Genomic DNA, 15,432 nt, shown 5'->3' with positions numbered 1-15,432 from the left:
AAATGTTTGCATTATTATGATGAACAATTCATCACTTGACAGCTTTCTAATATAGGAACCGAGATAAATTTCTTCAAAGTTAGAAATCTACGAAATATGATAACTACATTTCAGAATAAAAAATATGTAGTTCTAGACGATATCAAGTTGTAAAAAATTATTGAATTACTGAGTGAATGATTGATGTGCAAGGACAATGAAGATTCTAAAAAATCAGATGGTATGGTTCGATTTTCAAGTAACTGGTTTCCTGAAAAGGTAGTTGTCAGAGAAATCGATTTTCCTATCTCATAAAATCTCCCAAAAAGACATGTTAACCTCTTTTGTACAACCTTATAACGACTCGATTCCGTTATAACAAACTCCAAAATATGAAATCAGATCTAGCGGGATTTCAATGGTTTGCAACTGAAAACGATAAAATGAGTCATTCAAAAGATGGAAAAAAAACCATAAGAAGGACATTGTTGAACAATGAGAGAAATAGGCAAAACACGGAAAGAAGAGGAAGAAGAGGAAGAAGAAGATAGATCAAAAGAGATACACGGCAATGACATCACATTCAATGTGTCCGTGATCAACACAAGTGGACGAACGACCGGTTTCTTCCTACTCGTTACCGAAGAAGATGAAGAAAAGGGAAAAGTACTGTGATAATAACATAGGTGTTGTAATGAAATCTTCTAACCATATTCAGATTAGACACGGACTCGTTGTGGCTCTGGAAAAATATTTGAAAGATACAGAAAAATTTCCAGAAAACAGGAAAAGTATTCATTTTTGTATAATAATAGAAACCTTCTGTACCATCCCTTTTCAAGATACGCAGCAGTTGAAGATATCCAAAACTCTGAAATCATCACTCTTGCTCCCAGTGTCGTATCAATCACACAGTTTTAATGGAAAAATTCTCCAAAAAAGTACAAAAATAAAGCTCCATTTTTGTTTAGGGCAACCAATACATATTCAAAAATCAAGATCAAGTAGCTCCTATGACAGCCACGACCCGAGTGAAAAACAAATCAATTAGCGTCATTAGGATACAATTTCTTCTCGGTTTTCAAACTACAATATTTTGCATAGAGAAGCTAGCTCGGCGAGATAATCCTCTGATGGCAATACTACAATTAGTGGATGAGTCACCGTTTGGCTCATTCATTTCGAGAGTCTTCGTTACCTTTGACTTTGCCACAACAGGCGAACAATTTGAGGCACACTTCAGAAATCGACTTTCGCAATTTCAAAAATTTCGATTTAGGTTTATTAATTTCCGATTTGGGATACTCACTTCGTTTCTAAAATTTGATTGGCTGTACATTAGCCCAAAATCTCTAATAAAGGAGCATCATGTACTTGACTTTCCAGCTCAATTATCTCATTTCTATAATAGATAAATAAAACTTGTCAACTAATAAAATGTTTGTCATAAATATCACCAGCATATTATCAATTGAAATATTCTTGATATCTTGCATTGCAGATAATTGAGCACAACGTGGGAGTATTGGGTGATCTTCTATTAGAGTTATTACGGTAAATTGAAACTCAATTGAAGCACGCCTGAGAACACCTAATGATACGGTTTCTGAAAACTGGAAATACATTTCGGAGTCATTTGTTCTAATCACCCTCCATGTTACTCCAGTCTCTATTCGTGTAAACATTTTCTCATGCCAACTCTAACATTTTCCACCCAACACCCGCCAATTAAGCCGAAGTACTCTCTGCATACACTATTTCAAACAACTTTTGGTGATATCAATCTCTATTTTCTTTTTTCCCACTTTTCGAGTTATCTTCATTCTTCTCTGGATTTTGAAGACTTTTATAGTACCTCCAATTTCAGTTCAACCCTCTACTATGTCAAGCATTGAAAGCGAGAACGAAACTGAAAATGCATCTGAAATTATCGAAATAGAGGAGTCCAATGTGCCCCAACGAGAAAGGACTCGAGCGGAAATATCAGGCGATTTTGATTTGGGACAAGTCAGAGAGGCCGAGTCGAGACACCTTCAGGATATTGTTGTATGGATGAAAATTGGCACGGAGGCGTCCACCATGTTTGATTCTGTTCTTCTGATCATCTGCTTCTTTCTTCAAAAATGGTTCCATCATGCCCTGGTAGAGTTGAGTATTATCCTTTCAACGACTCTTCTTGCCACTCATTCCATTCTTTTTCTATTCCATTTGCATCGATTGAGGACTATTGCATCGATTGATAACAAAGAAATCAACATTCAGAAAATTAATATTTCTGAAGACAAAAACGCTCGGCTCTTCGTTCTTCGCTTTTTCGCTTTCTTCCTTCAAGTGATCCTTGTTTTCGTGATTGTGGGACCTCAGTATCCAGTATTAGTCGTCTTCATTTCGATTGGAATTTGGGCGTACAACTGCTCCTACTTCTATGGTAATTTAATACAAAAAAGTTTAAAAACGGTTCGTTTTTTTTCAGTTATGCTTGTCAACAGAAACTGGATTCAATCGTTGATAAAGGAGCTTCCGGCACTAGTGGTTGCAGATGAAGAACCATCGTCAAATCAATAAATGATATTCAAGTAATTTTCTATTCTAACCGTAATGTTCATATGTATTCATTCATTTTTAATTCATATGTTCTTATGAGCAAATTTCTTATATTAACATTTTACATTCTCCAAAAATTTTTCCTAATCAGAATTGCCGGAACTCTCTAATAGAAGGCCATCCAATCCGTCAACTTTGAATTCATATATCTCGGTTCCTGTGGAAGATATTAAAAAGTGGCCAACTAAAAAAAATTTGTTATATCATGAACAATTTGTTAGTTTACCATTTTTTGATATCCTTCAAAAGAGCCAAGCTAAATTGGCTCAACGCCAGCGGTTTGGGGGGACTTTCTATTAGAGTGTTTACGATAAATTTCACAAGATGTTTGAATACCCAACTTTTATACTTCTTTATATACATATTTCTTTCTTTTACAATTTATTTTCCAACGTATTGAAATGTTCTAACTCGTTTTCACGACCCCCATCTATATTTTCAGCCATGTGAATTTCAGATTTTCTGAAAATAACTCTCATCAACAATTGTCGTCACTACCTGCAATATTTGATTTTCTTTTAATTAAAAGTTACCAGTCAAACAAAACCTTTTTTTCTCATATACTGAAACAAAAAAAAAGAAAAGAAAAAAGTCGTTGTTTATTGGTTTTATTTAAAAAAATGTGTTCACTCGTGAATAAGTCATTCGAAATGTATTCCAAGCTTCTGACTTATTGAGTAAATCTGAAAAAATAAGTCAGCTTTTTCATTCCCTTTTGAGTTTGCCAAACATAAGCTCCTCCTTGAATTCAAGTTTTTAGATTAGTTCCAACTAAACTTCCTATTGGTCTCGGAAAAATTCAAGTTCAAGTTGCATGGCTTCTGTTCATTTATCATCTGTCTGAGCAATTGCACTGATTCTTCCTGTTCTTGAACATTGCCCTTTGTTTGCCCTGAACTCCCCTTGTCACACTTTTCTAATGAACCAGTTTATACAAAAAATGTTCCCCAACTGAAGAAAAAAAGTCAACTACAAGGTGTCGAAGATGAAGTTCGAAGGATTCAATTGGGGGATAAAAAGAAAACAAAAAATGATAGGAATGAGCATTTGATCAAAGGGAAAAGGTTCAAACAGAAGAAAAAAGAGCGAATGGAGCGGCAAAAATAAAATACACAGGTAAAATGCGAACGGATCCGTTACGGGGCGCTCAGCGTTCGCGCGCGGTTGAAATAGGAACCGTATACGGAACGCACGCGACCCGTTTTCAGAAAACCACAGCAACTTAAACTTTTGTCTGATTCGAGAACGGATCCGTTTGTCCATCATTCGCAAGCGGATCGGATACGGAGTTCGCAAACGGATAGAATACGGAGAAATACGAAATAATGTGCTGTGGTTTTCTGAAAACGGGTCGCGTGCGGTCCGTATGCGGTTCCTATTTCAACCGCGCGCGAACGCTGAGCGTCCGTAACGGATCCGTTCGCATTTTACCTGTGTAATTGATGGCTCTAGTTGACATATATAGATTGGAATTCACGAAAATGGTCACGGGGGGAAGAAACAGAAATGAATGGGATGTGGGATGAGAGGAAATGGAAACAAATTGGAGAATTAAAAAACTAAAGAAGACAAATGATAGAATGTCTTTCAAAGTATCACAAGAAATGGATGATGATTGAATAAATTTTTGAGAGAGAAAATAAGGAAGCAGATACTAGAAGACAAGTAAGCTAGTACAAATGCAAATCATGCAATCAGAATGACACCGACAGTTTTGGAAGAAAAAGAAAAAAGATCAAAAAACGAAGAGACAGAGAGATCAGAATATCACAAAAAAAGTTTTGAATTAAGTTGGCTCGGTAAAGAGAAGGGTGAAATATACTGTTTAGAGTAATTATTCCATAGAAGAATTCCATAGAAATAGCACGTGTTTGAGTCGGTTTGGCGGTTGAAATCTGAGAAATAAGATTATTTTAATAGTGGGGTGGGGCATGAAAAAATAACTGTCTCGAAATTTTGTTCATATAAGCATCTCAGGGAGTTGAACTGGTGGGACGAGTATTGAAAGTGCGGCGCCACTAGCCCCTGAGCCTTGTGGGCGAACCTAGTGCAGCCGCCCGATGGCATGCATAAAATAGCTGTACACTAAACCTCCTTTACCGTTACGCCAAAATTCATACCCTAACAAGGAAACCTAATGTATTCCAAAATATGACAGCGTGCATAAATACTCATTTGAATGCAGAAAAAAAGCCAGCCGCGACTCTTTTGTTTGAGAAAACGAATGATCTCTTTGTGTTTGTCAAAATGTGCTACACTGAACTCTTCTGAAGGTGATGTGAAGTTAGCATTAGGAAAGAGCAAAACTGGGATTCTAGAGGAGTTTTTTGGAGTTAGGGACAATTCATACCCTAACTTACAAGGGAACCTTTTAAGTGAAGGTTGGAGTTAGCAGAAACCACCTACATAGATCGAAAGAGTATAGCCAAAAACTTATAAATCCGTTTTCAAAGTCTGCTTACGAGACCTTTGAAGTGCTGAAATTTCAGTTTCAGTGCCAAAAATCCCATTTTCAGTGTAAAATCGACAATTTTCAAATTTGATTTTCTCCACTCCTAAGATGTTTTAGGACTCGAAACTTTTTGTGTAATACTCAAAACTATGTGAAATTTTATATTTCGAACATTTTCTGAAAAAAAAAGTATTGTCGGAAGTTTTGGAAACTTTCAAAATTTGCCTAGATTTTCGCTGGGTCCAAAAAAATGTTTTTTTTTGGAAAATGTGGAAAATGTCGGAAAATTGAAATTTCACATAGTTTTGAGTATTACACAAAAAATTTCAAGTCCTAAAACCTCCTACACAAGTGATTCGCGAACAATCCGTTACGGACGCTCAGCGTTCGTAACGGATCCGTTCGCATTTTACCTGTGCTAGGAGTGGAGAAAATCAAATTGGAAAATTGCCGATTTTACACTGAAAATGGGATTTTCGGCCCTAGAACTGAAATTTCAGCACTTCAAAGGTCTCGTAAGAAGACTTTGAAAACGGATTTATAGGTTTTTGGCTATGCTCTTTCGATCTATGTAAGTGGTTTCTGCTAACTCCTACCTTCACTTAAAAGGTTCCCTTGTAAGTTAGGGTATGAATTGTCCCTAACTCCAAAAAACTCCTCTAGAATCCCAGTTTTGCTCTTTCCTAATGCTAACTTCACATCACCTTCAGAAGAGTTCAGTGTAGCACATTTTGACAAACACAAAGAGATCATTCGTTTTCTCAAACAAAAGAGTCGCGGCTGGCTTTTTTTCTGCATTCAAATGAGTATTTATGCACGCTGTCATATTTTGGAATACATTATTCTTCTTCTTTTCGTTGAAAAGAAGAGGAAACGCGGATCGAATTGTGATGTATGTGTGCGGTTCTTATTTGATGAATTAGCATCTCGTATAGCATTTGGGCTCTCTAGCGTTGTTCTCAAAGCCTACACCTTTATGTTTTTTCCAGATGGTTCTTGGACTACAGTAATTATTTTTAGTAAGCCAGAAACTGGGAACCAAAAGATTTTGATTGATTTAGTGGCTAATTTTGAACTGATTTAATGGCTAATTGTTTTAAATAAGCCCACTCTATACGTTCAGCTCAATTATCTCGGTTTCTTCAAAAGAAATCAACACTTTGTCAACTAATAAAAATGTTGGTGACTTTATGAAAAACATTTTCTCAGTTGACAAATTTTCAATATCTTTTAAAGGAACCGAGATAACCTAACTTATAAAAAACAAGGAACACAGCAATTTAATAAATTCTAGTTCTGTGTGTTGTAACACATTTTCATAGCAATTCAGGCAGGTGTAAAAACATATCATCAGCTGGTGCGTATGGCGTAACCCAAATGTTCAAAACTCCCAATAACAGAAATTCAAATTCCAAATTTTGAGTGTGTCATCTCCGATCCACTCACCATTTTTTGCAAACTACAAATTTATGATGAATAACGATTGTTTTCTTGAATGACCGAGATTCAAGATTGTTTGATGTGGGGAGAGCTCTGAAAAAATCCACGTAGTCGTCAAAATTTGAAGCAACAAACCGTTACATTCAGGATGACAGAAGACAATGCTTTTAATTCTGATAGTTGTGATGGATTTCGGTTTCCTGGAATGTTGTTTTCCTAGAAACATTTTGAAAACAAAAACACTTACATCGTTTTCTCTGGGCGATGCACTGGCATTCAATGCGTTCAAACGAGCCATTTCCCCCATCTCGGCACGTTGAGCACGCTCGGCACGCTCTTCTCGCTCTCGCTCGTCGTCGACTGTAAAATGTTTTTTTTGCAGTGCATGAAACATAGCTAATCAAAAATGTACACTTACTAGTTGCTGATTCGTTGACACCAAATGAGTTTCGCATGTTCTTGTACATGGTAGAAGTCAAGAATCGAGGATAACTGTCTCTGGCCATCAGTTGATAAATCTGAAGTTGAGCCTCCTCGAAGGTATGTGGAGTGGGACGAGACATGTTGGTGTTGACGATCTCACGAACTTTGGAATCCAGTGAGACCTCTTTTGGGGAGAGAATGGAAATGAAGTCCTCGTAGATGATCCTCGCTTTTTCTTCCATTTTTTCCGAATTCCTTTCTCGTTTCAGCTCTTCACATGCTTGCCAGAAAAGAATGTTCTCATCGGAATACTCACTTTTTAAGAAATCCGCGAAGTATTTTTGTCCGGTTCTGTATTTCATCAGTGTGTCAAACGATAGACTCCAAGAATGCACCATATCGAACGACACTTGCTCACTAATTACCGCCCGTTGTGGCGATACAGTTCCACTGTACTTGCGCCCAAATGAGCTACACCAGCAACCCATGTAGCCCATCAGCTGGCTTCAAGTCGCAGCCGGAAAAAAGGAAAAATTAGTTGAGAGGAAAAACGAAGAAACGAGAAGGAATAAAAAGTAAAAAAAAAGAAACGGGAATAGAATAGGGATGAGATGAAAATTAAAATAGGGAAATATAAGAAATAGAATGAAAAAGGAAACACTGATGAAATGAAAATGAAGAGGAGCGAATCGATTCGAAATGGGGAGGAAGAAATATATAAGACGTCGCGACGTGACGCTGTGGAAGACGGTGAGGGAAAAAAATGGAGGGGAGAGAAAAAACGGAGGCGCCGAGAGAGATGAATATTTGTGAGTGGAGAGGGCTCTAAAAGCGAGAGAGAAAGATAGAAAGAATGGGTGAGTGCGAGTGCGCATGGAGCAACAACGTAAAAGCACATGAGAGGAGAGGAGCCAGAAGGCAAGAAGAAGAAAAGTAGAAGAAGAAGAAGAATAAGAAGGACGGCTTCATACAAAACGGCAATGAAGAGAGAAGGCGTCTTAAGGTTTCTACGTTTGTAATTAGAACGTCAATACTTCTGAATCTAAAAAGAAAAATGACGGGCAGAATAGAAGCAATTGGGTTTTTACATTTGCAGAAAATTCAATCAGACGGAAACTGACCACTTGCGGCCGTTGCTCAGAAGTCAAGAATAGTAATTCGATATAGATCATGACATAATTTCGAAAACTCTTGAAAATATAGGAGTCTATGATGTACATGCACACACACATACATATGATCTTGAAGCGATTATTCTGGAATAATGAAGTTGGGGGGAAATGGGAGAAAAAAGGGGAAGCAAAGGGAAGAAAGGAAAGAGAAGAGGAAGGGCACAAGTAAATCGGCAAATAAAACATTGCTCCAGGATCGTCTTGTAAAATGAGAACATGCGGTCGACAACGAAGGGCTATGCAAAAAACGCTACCTACGGAAACATTACATTTGCCTCTCAAGTTTGAGCTCAAAAGGAATGACTTTTGGAGTATAACGAGTGTTGCGTATTCTTGATCAGTGATGCTTTCCCCGAATCAGAACTTAAAATCAGAAGCCCGCCCACGCCGTGAAACTGAAGCTCAATTATCTCGAATCCTGTAAAAAATATCAAAAGTTTGTCCACTGATAATTTATGTAACTTAATGTCACCAATATTTTTTTAGTTGACAAAGTTTTGAACTCGTTAACCAGAATAGAGATAAGTAAGTTCGAAATTGACGGCTTCGTTGGGCTTCTACTAGAGGAAATACGGTAGTTCCTAGATGCTCTGAATCTGTTACAGCAAAACAATCCTACAAGTTTTCCTATTAGTCACCTCAAACATGTTTCTTAACATTGCTTGAATCAGAAGGTATTACAAGCTTTTCGACGAGCAGTTTTGCGTTTTCAGTCGCCTGATTATTTTTCTGAAAACCGCGTTGATGTAGCTCACTTGGTTACATGACTCAACGTTTTTCTAAATGGGTCGAATCTGGGAAGGAAGGTAAACCGTATCATACAAGACAACCCGATATCTTCAGAGGGGCACAGGATTCTCGTCCAAAGGTCACCGTGTCCAGAGTTACCTATCTTCTCCAATTGAAGCCCACTGGCTCATGAGTTTCAAAAAACGGCTCGGCAAGGGTACTGGTAGGGCCCGCAAAATACATGCGTACCTCTCGCTTATGTTTACCGCGTTCAGCGGCACCGGTGCCTCAAGTAGAGGCAAATGTGCCAAAAATTTGCTGATACATATTTCCCAAGTAACCAAGATTGCTAGGTAGAACTCTTTTGCTCCGAGGAATCATCAGTGATCTCTTTTATCTTTACTTCACCCAATCCTAGAACAAACTAACCTGGTCTCAATATCCCAGCTATTCTGAAGAAGAAGATAGAAGAAGTTAAAGTTACAACTCTCTGAAGAATAGCTCGAGAGAAGAGTGAAAAACAAGGGTTAAAGGTACCAATCTTGATGTAATGACAGGTTGCATCAAGATGTATCTAGGCAACGGAGCGACATGATGTGATTCGAAAACAGAAGGCACCCTATCATCCACCACCAAAGACTCTGTCTTTTCAAAAAGAGTAGATTTCAAGAATAATGGGCGGAGCCAGAAGCTGGGGATGGAGGAGCTGAAAACGACGAAAAAGGAGAAGAAGAAAGCGACTATGCCTACGGTATTCGACATTCATCACTCGGTCGACTCTCTCGGAAATTGGAATGCATAAAAAACTTTCTTAATCGAAAAGAATGGGAGGGATACCAGCTCGCATTAATTTCCTGCCCTTGTGAGTGAAGGGAAACAAAAAGTTTTTGATTGGAAAACAAAGCAAGAGGAAGGAATCTATCGTGCCGAGTAGTTCTTAAGAGAGATTTTATGAGCAAGAAGCAAGTTGGGAGAGATTCAATAAACCCATAAAAGAAGTGGGCGTCGGACTCGATGACGTTAACAGTGCGTTTCCATGCTACTCGAGGGGAAACATGAAAGAAGAAGCTGTAAGAAATGTTAAAACGGGAAATAAAGGATTTTCAGAAACACGAATACTGATAATGAGCTAGAAAAAATGATTAAAACCAAACTAGGTTACTAACTCATCTTCAGATAAGGCATGTTTTGATAACCGTATTCGCGGTAATCAGAACAGAATTTTACCGAAAATCGTAGTTTGTTTTTGTTTTCAAATGAAGCTGCTGCCACATTCGAATTAATTGGGTCTAGAGAGGTTTGTCCTGGATCATCGCATGAATTAAAACAAAAAATACTGCAAACTATACTTGCAAGGGCGGGGCTGATTTTTTTCAGAATTTTCAATTTTCCGTCCCGGCCCGTTTCGACACCGGGCGTACAGTAATTTGTTTCCCTGTCTTTTCAAAACCTTTAAGAAATTCAAACATTTTTTCAAATGGGATAACCAGTGCCCACCGGGCCGACCGAACCCACAGGCCGGGAGCTGATTTTCCAAGTTTTGAAATAAGGACAGCAGAAGGTTGTTTTCAATATTTTCAGAATATAACGGAAGCTCCAAACTACAAGATATCCCATATCTTGTCAAAAATTCCTAGGCGCATTTTTTCTTGTCGAATTGAACAGAATATTTCAGATCATCATGAAACCTAAAGTCTGTGGTTTTTCTAAGGAAATGATTCAATTGATTTTCTGTTAATTCTTACTACAACAAAGTTACACTGATATTCTCATTTCTAGATGATGACCTTTTTGAATGTTGCCATTCAGAATTTCTCAGAATCAGCATTTCGAAAAAGTAAATTTCTCAGAATTTCAACCAGACAATTAGTGATTTCAAATGCTAGACACGATGATGATCTTTCTTTTCTAACATTTCATTTTCTGAAAAATCTAGAATCAGAAGCACTTGACTTTGAAGAAAGGGAAAATATAACTTTAAGTAATAATTCTGAAAAATCTCGAAAATTTCATAACCATAAACTGTTGAACTCATGGAAAGAGAAAACTGCATAAATTTACATAGAAAAGGTTTCGAAACGGAAACTGATTATTGATTGAGAACCTGCAAAAGTGGTAGACAGAAAACATGGTATTTCAATGGAAGAAAAATGAACAGTCTATCTCTCGGAGACAAGGATGAAGATATGTTTTTGTAGAAACAACAAGCTGGGGCCGAAAATAATTAGGCTACACAAAATAGATAGTGAAACAATCGTTGGTTTGATTTTTTTAAGAGATAAAAATAGATTTTCTGAAAGTTTTGTCTTTTTATCATTCGGAAAACTATAGAAGTCCTATCAGGTTGTGCAATTGTAACTGAAGAATGACTTTAAAAAAGAGAAAGAATGCTTTAGAAAATGTTGCTCGTTTTTTCATATCCGGTGGCATCCGGTTATTGTTGATCAACTGTACATACACCACCCCCTCCCTCCTGACCATTGGAATGACAAATTCTAAGAACTTCAAACATGTAATTATCAAGTTTTTCTCTAAGAAATATTGTAGTATTTCTAGAAATCTGTTTTCCATCAATTATCTGAACTATGTTGGCACTAGTCAATTGAAAAAATAATTAACATGAATCATTTGATATTTGAAGAAAGGTGTTGCAATTTGTGTTGTTTTCGAACTGCAACAAATGTCGGGAAGAAAAGTTGAACAACTTTGAGACGAAAAATTGAGGGATCTGAAAATTTTCAGACAGCTTTGTATGCGGCAATGGGAAGCTGACGGGTTGACTGACGAATAGTTTTATCAGAAACCTCGAAGCTAGAAAGATTATCCGAAACTACTTCTGGAATAAGACCGGAATTTAAAGTTTATTTTGATTAGGTTTCGATTATTTTTATTTCTTTCGTAGATATAACGTATTGAAGATGCGTTCAAATCACGCTAGTTTCGCTTCTGGATCCACTTTTCCGAGCTCTAGTAAGAGAGTTATGGGATGTATTATTGTTGTGCGAAAAAATTGGAGCGAGAGAGTATTTTTTGCAGTCTGAATACGGTAGGCACCTCGAAGCGACAAGCCTAAATAGCGCATAGTCGGTAGAGACGCAGAGAAATATTTCGATTAACTGTCTGCGTCTCAACTCCAATTTTTTCGGACAACAATAATATATAAGACACACGCGCGGAGGGGGAGAGGGGCGCGCGAACCGGCGCCGTAATGACTCATCCATGTGATGACTCATCATGGGTGGTCTTCGGAGGGGTGTTCGGAGATTCTTTAAGAAAAGTCTGATCTTTTTAATTAGTTGTAGACTAATTTATATTTTGTATATTTATTTTAGAATTAATTAATTCCTTTCAGGTTTTATTAATTTATTTAATAATACATGTTTTTGAAGGAGTTGTAATTCTTGTGTGTTTTGTCGGATAATTTATCAATATTTCCTTTATTTGTTTCCTGTTTCTATTGTTTTGTTTATTTTTAATCATTTAATTTGAAATTTCAATGAGGTTTCTTCAATGGGGTAAGAGAACCAATCTTTTAATTTTGTTTCCATTTTAACTAGTCTGACTAAGGAAAATAACTTCAGTTATTTATTATAGGAATGATTGGTCTTCAGAACCGTATTTTGTGTAAAGTTGTAATTAAATGCACATTTAGAGTGGAAAAAAGAAATTCGTAGAAAATAATATCAAAATGAGTTACAAACAATTCGTATATTAAAAGAATTTTCAATTTATTAGGTCGCATCTGAATTAAAATACATAAATGTTACTGTTGCACGTGGTACTTTCTCATCGAGAATGTTGTTTGAGTGCAGCACACACCGAATAACGTCTCGAATTGTGACTTCTTCGATTGGTTGAAACTTAGCACCAAAATATCCAGAGTGATCACCACCTTCAATGGAAATCGATACAATTGTCTCCTTCTTGGTGAAGGGGTTGTGAGATTTCATCAGCGCGACAATGTAATCACAAAAAACATTTGCACCGGGCTCTGTCAAAATGATACTTCTTGACATCTGGAGTAGAAACTCGATCGACTTCATCTGTCCATTGCTTTTGTCAGCAGAAATTTTGTCAGTCTTTCTCAATACATGGATTTTGAAAAATGACTCCTAATTATTATTCATTAAATATGATACATAAATAAATTTACTCACAACTTCACAGAGTTCAGATTCTGGATCATTAGAGGGGACAGTTGGTGATTGTTGTCCTTTACCATCAAAGTGCTTTGGATTTTGCATATTCAACAAGTGATCCATTATGCCGAAATTTAAATTGGTTCAAGTATAGAAGAAAAGTAAGAAGAGAATCCAACGGATGATTTAAAAAAAAGTTTGAAACAGAAATACATACAACTGAAGCTTGAAAAACTAATGGTTGAAAAGGTGAGTAAGATGATCTTACCTATTTTCCATGACTCATCACTAAAAAGAGTCCAAAGTTAAGGAAATTGCTAATTTCTACTGAAAAAACAAGTTACAGACCCTTTTCTATCAGACCTCAATGTACTGACTTTCTCCTCATTTTTTTTGCGGTGCGCAGAAAAGTGGGCGGGGCCTTCCGGTGTTGCTTCCTTCCTATGTTTTAAAGAAATTGGTCTATGAATGATATGGAAACAGACGCCTAACATTTTTCGGCGACAGTAGATTTTTTTTAGTTAGGATTGTATTTAGTGGCAAATTTTGCGCAGAATCTTATGGTATAAAGAAAATCGGGGGCACCCCCCCCCCCCCCTGTTTCACCTTCAAAACTTCCAAAAACAGGAAATTTTGAAAGTTTGGGATTTTGGGATAGGTATTAAAACTACTTGAAGGTTATCAGTCTTTCTGAAAATTGACACAGGTGTACACAAGACTTAGTTGGCAAATACTCATTAGCTTGATGATCTTTTGCTAAATGCTCACTTGCTAAATATGCTCACTGTTAAACTCGCTCATTTGCTAAAATAGTCTCATTTGCTAAATTTCATTTGCTAAAAATGAAAAAGTGAAAATTTTGCTGTTATTTGCTAGTTTCAGTTTTATTTTGGCTGGAACTTTGGCTGAAAATTGTGTTTTACGGCGACAGTAGAAATTCTATTTTATTTCAAAATCCAATCCCCCAGTTCATAATCTACCAGAATCCATCAACAAATTTGGGGGCATCCCCCCTTCATCTAACAATTTTAGCCCATTTTGTCACTCCGACTCCTATTTTTCGAAGTTTTCGAATCAAAATAATGAAAATATTGAAAAACTAATGGTTCCATTCGATTTTTTGCAGTCGATTACGTGGGGACAAGTTTTAACCCAAAAAATAATGAGTTTCTAACGCCCGGTAGAAGACTTCAAAGATTGACTTATGAAAAGGGAGAAAAATTTGGTCGCCCCGCCCCCTTTCATTGCGGCGCCTAATTATAGGTTTTTTTTGAATTTCGTCTCATTTGAACGATCTTCCTATGATGGGGCGTCAATTTGGTTGTGATGCTTTCTGTGGTGTTTCTGTCTCATTGTTTGTTTCTTACACAAACTATTCTTACTTTGATTACAAGTGTACGGTGCTTCTTCATTTATTCACCAGGCGGCATGATACCTCCGACACGTGTAGAATAGAATATTCGAGATTACAATTCAACAAAATATTAGACAAACTAGATTGCTGCTATTAGATAACAGGGTATGTTGGGAAACATTAGTGGTTAGTAACTGTTGCGGTTTGAATAATCTTAAAGATCACAGTTTGACAGTCTGTATTGAAATGCCTTTGGCAAAGGCTTAGCCGGGAACAGTTCCATCGGTAGTGAATTCCAGAATCTATGTACACTTTTAGAGAGTATCGGTGAGGAAAGTTTTGCTGAGTTCTGCAAAATTTGATTATATACAATAGTCACAACATTGCAGGGATCTAGGTTAGTTCAAAGATCTAGTTCAAAGATCGGCTTCTCGATTAAAAGCTTCAGTTGTATGTATTTCTGTTTCAAACTTTTTTTTAATCATCCGTTGGATTCTCTTCTTACTTTTCTTCTATACTTGAACCAATTTAAATTTCGGCATAATGGATCACTTGTTGAATATGCAAAATCCAAAGCACTTTGATGGTAAAGGACAACAATCACCAACTGTCCCCTCTAATGATCCAGAATCTGAACTCTGTGAAGTTGTGAGTAAATTTATTTATGTATCATATTTAATGAATAATAATTAGGAGTCATTTTTCAAAATCCATGTATTGAGAAAGACTGACAAAATTTCTGCTGACAAAAGCAATGGACAGATGAAGTCGATCGAGTTTCTACTCCAGATGTCAAGAAGTATCATTTTGACAGAGCCCGGTGCAAATGTTTTTGTGATTACATTGTCGCGCTGTTGAAATCTCACAACCCCTTCACCAAGAAGGAGACAATTGTATCGATTTCCATTGAAGGTGGTGATCACTCTGGATATTTTGGTGCTAAGTTTCAACCAATTGAAGAAGTCACAATTCGTGACGTTATTCGGTGTGTGCTGCACTCAAACAACATTCTCGATGAGAAAGTACCACGTGCAACAGTAACATTTATGTATTTTAATTCAGATGCGACCTTATAAATTGAAAATTCTTTTAATATACGAATTGTTTGTAACTCAGTTTGATATTACTTTCTACGAATTT

At 36.9% G+C, this 15,432-nt stretch overlaps 3 protein-coding genes across 3 annotated transcripts; 1 reads left to right on the top strand and 2 right to left on the bottom strand.

Moving 5' to 3' along the window:
• Window positions 1–6,642: 6,642 nt before the first annotated feature.
• On the bottom strand, window positions 6,643–7,395 carry Cbr-rgs-1 (the record flags this gene model as incomplete). The annotated part of the gene is made up of 3 exons (XM_002641561.1): window positions 6,643–6,675; window positions 6,723–6,835; window positions 6,894–7,395. 3 exons carry the CDS (start codon window positions 7,393–7,395, stop codon window positions 6,643–6,645), a joined length of 648 nt encoding a protein of 215 aa, XP_002641607.1.
• A 5,135-nt stretch (window positions 7,396–12,530) lies between these two features.
• On the bottom strand, window positions 12,531–13,061 carry CBG09918 (the record flags this gene model as incomplete). The annotated part of the gene is made up of 2 exons (XM_002641560.1): window positions 12,531–12,911; window positions 12,957–13,061. 2 exons carry the CDS (start codon window positions 13,059–13,061, stop codon window positions 12,531–12,533), a joined length of 486 nt encoding a protein of 161 aa, XP_002641606.1.
• A 1,774-nt stretch (window positions 13,062–14,835) lies between these two features.
• On the top strand, window positions 14,836–15,150 carry CBG09917 (the record flags this gene model as incomplete). Its single annotated transcript, XM_002641559.1, has 2 exons — window positions 14,836–14,940; window positions 14,986–15,150. 2 exons carry the CDS (start codon window positions 14,836–14,838, stop codon window positions 15,148–15,150), a joined length of 270 nt encoding a protein of 89 aa, XP_002641605.1.
• Window positions 15,151–15,432: the final 282 nt, after the last annotated feature.

The sequence above is a fragment of the Caenorhabditis briggsae genome (assembly GCF_000004555.2).
Source record: "Caenorhabditis briggsae complete genome, chrIII, whole genome shotgun sequence".
Lineage (NCBI taxonomy): Eukaryota > Metazoa > Nematoda > Chromadorea > Rhabditida > Rhabditidae > Caenorhabditis > Caenorhabditis briggsae.
This window is presented reverse-complemented; position numbering and strand designations above follow the sequence as displayed.